General features: G+C 45.2%; 1 protein-coding gene across 1 annotated transcript in view; it reads left to right on the top strand.

Annotated features, from left to right (window-relative positions):
• Positions 1 to 1153, top strand: part of LOC106330711 — a 7797-nt gene extending 6644 nt beyond the window's left edge. The window contains exon 4 of the mRNA XM_013769141.1: positions 368 to 1153. Coding sequence (XP_013624595.1) covers positions 368 to 1153 — 786 coding nt within the window. The remainder of the gene's footprint in view (positions 1 to 367) is intronic.
• The last annotated feature ends 364 nt before the right edge of the window (positions 1154 to 1517 follow it).

Raw genomic sequence — 1517 nt, 5'->3', positions numbered from 1 at the left:
AAAATTCCGAATTCCGACGGAAAAGGCTAGTTCGTCGGAATTTCCTCGGAATTTTGTAAAATCCCCCAACGGCTCTCCAACGGCTATAATATTTCCTCGGAATTCATCGGTTTTTTCCGAGGAACACATTGTTCCTCGGAATATTCCGACGAACTGAGGTTTCCTCGGAATTCCGTCGGTATATTCCGAGGAAATTCCGAGGAACCCCAATTTTGTGTTTCCTCGGAATTTCCTAGGAAATTCCTCGGTATATTCCGAGGATTTCATTTTCCGTCGAAATGTCCGTCAGAATACCACTGTTTTCTTGTAGTGGGCATTCAAGACCCGTGAAGGACTTTTTGAGTGGCTTGTAATGCCATTTGGATAGTCTAATGCACCTAGTACCTTCATGCGTGTCATGAATCAAGCACTTCGTCCTTTTATTGGGAAATTTGTTGTGGTCTACTTCGACGACATCCTTATCTTCAGTATGACGCTGGACGATCACATCAACCACCTCCGTGAAGTCTTACTCGTCCTTCGCCGTGATCAGTTATTTGCAACGCTTAAGAAGTGCGAGTTTGGATCCGAGCAAGTTCACTTCCTTGGCTACATTGTTTCTTCTAAGGGTTTGGCCGTGGATCCAGCCAAAGTAGAAGCGATTCAGTCCTGGCCTGTGCCGACGACTTTATCAGAAACAAGAAGCTTTCACGGTCTTGCTTCTTTCTACAGACGTTTCGTACCTCAGTTTAGTAGTCTCATGGCTCCAATGACGGACTGTATTCGTCGTGAGGGTACATTTTTGTGGACTCCGGAAGCATCGCACGCCTTTACTATCATCAAACAAAATCTCAGCTCCGCCCCTATCTTGGCATTACCTGATTTTTCACAGGTATTTGAGCTTCACACCGATGCTTCCAAATTCGGTATTGGTGCAGTCTTGAGTCAGCGAAATCGTCCCATCACTTTCTTTAGTGAGAAGCTTAGTGGTGCTCGTCTCCGTTACAGTATTTACGATGTGGAGTTCTATGCAGTTGTTCAAGCAATCAAACATTGGCGACATTATCTTTTTCACAAAGAATTCGTCCTCTTTACCGATCATGACGCCCTAAAGCATCTCAACAGTCAAGATAAGGTTTCCTCCCGTCATGCTGCATGGGTTGCCTATTTATAGCAATTCACCTTTGTTATTAAGCATATGTCTGGTGTTTCAAACAAAGTTGCTGATGCCTTAAGTCGTCGCCGTTCTTTTCTCGCGGTTATGCATGTGTCTGTACCAGGTTTTGTGACCTTCTCTGACTTATATGAGTCTGATGCCTTCTTTGGTTCAATTCTTTTGGAGGTTCAGTCCGGCTTGTCACGCGATTACACTCTCCATGAAGGTGTTTTTGTTTCGCGGTGATCGTCTTTGTATCCCGAGCTGCAGTCTTCATCTTCAGCTTGTTTCAGAGACACACGGCGAGGGCCACATTGGTCGAGATCGAACGCTGCATCTCCTCTCTGCTTCGTATTTTTGGCCAACATTACGTCGCGACGTT

The sequence above is a fragment of the Brassica oleracea genome, chromosome C3 (assembly GCF_000695525.1).
Source record: "Brassica oleracea var. oleracea cultivar TO1000 chromosome C3, BOL, whole genome shotgun sequence".
Taxonomy (NCBI): Eukaryota; Viridiplantae; Streptophyta; class Magnoliopsida; order Brassicales; family Brassicaceae; genus Brassica; species Brassica oleracea.
The sequence above is the reverse complement of the archived record's forward strand: the minus strand, read 5'-3'. Positions and strand labels throughout refer to the sequence as shown.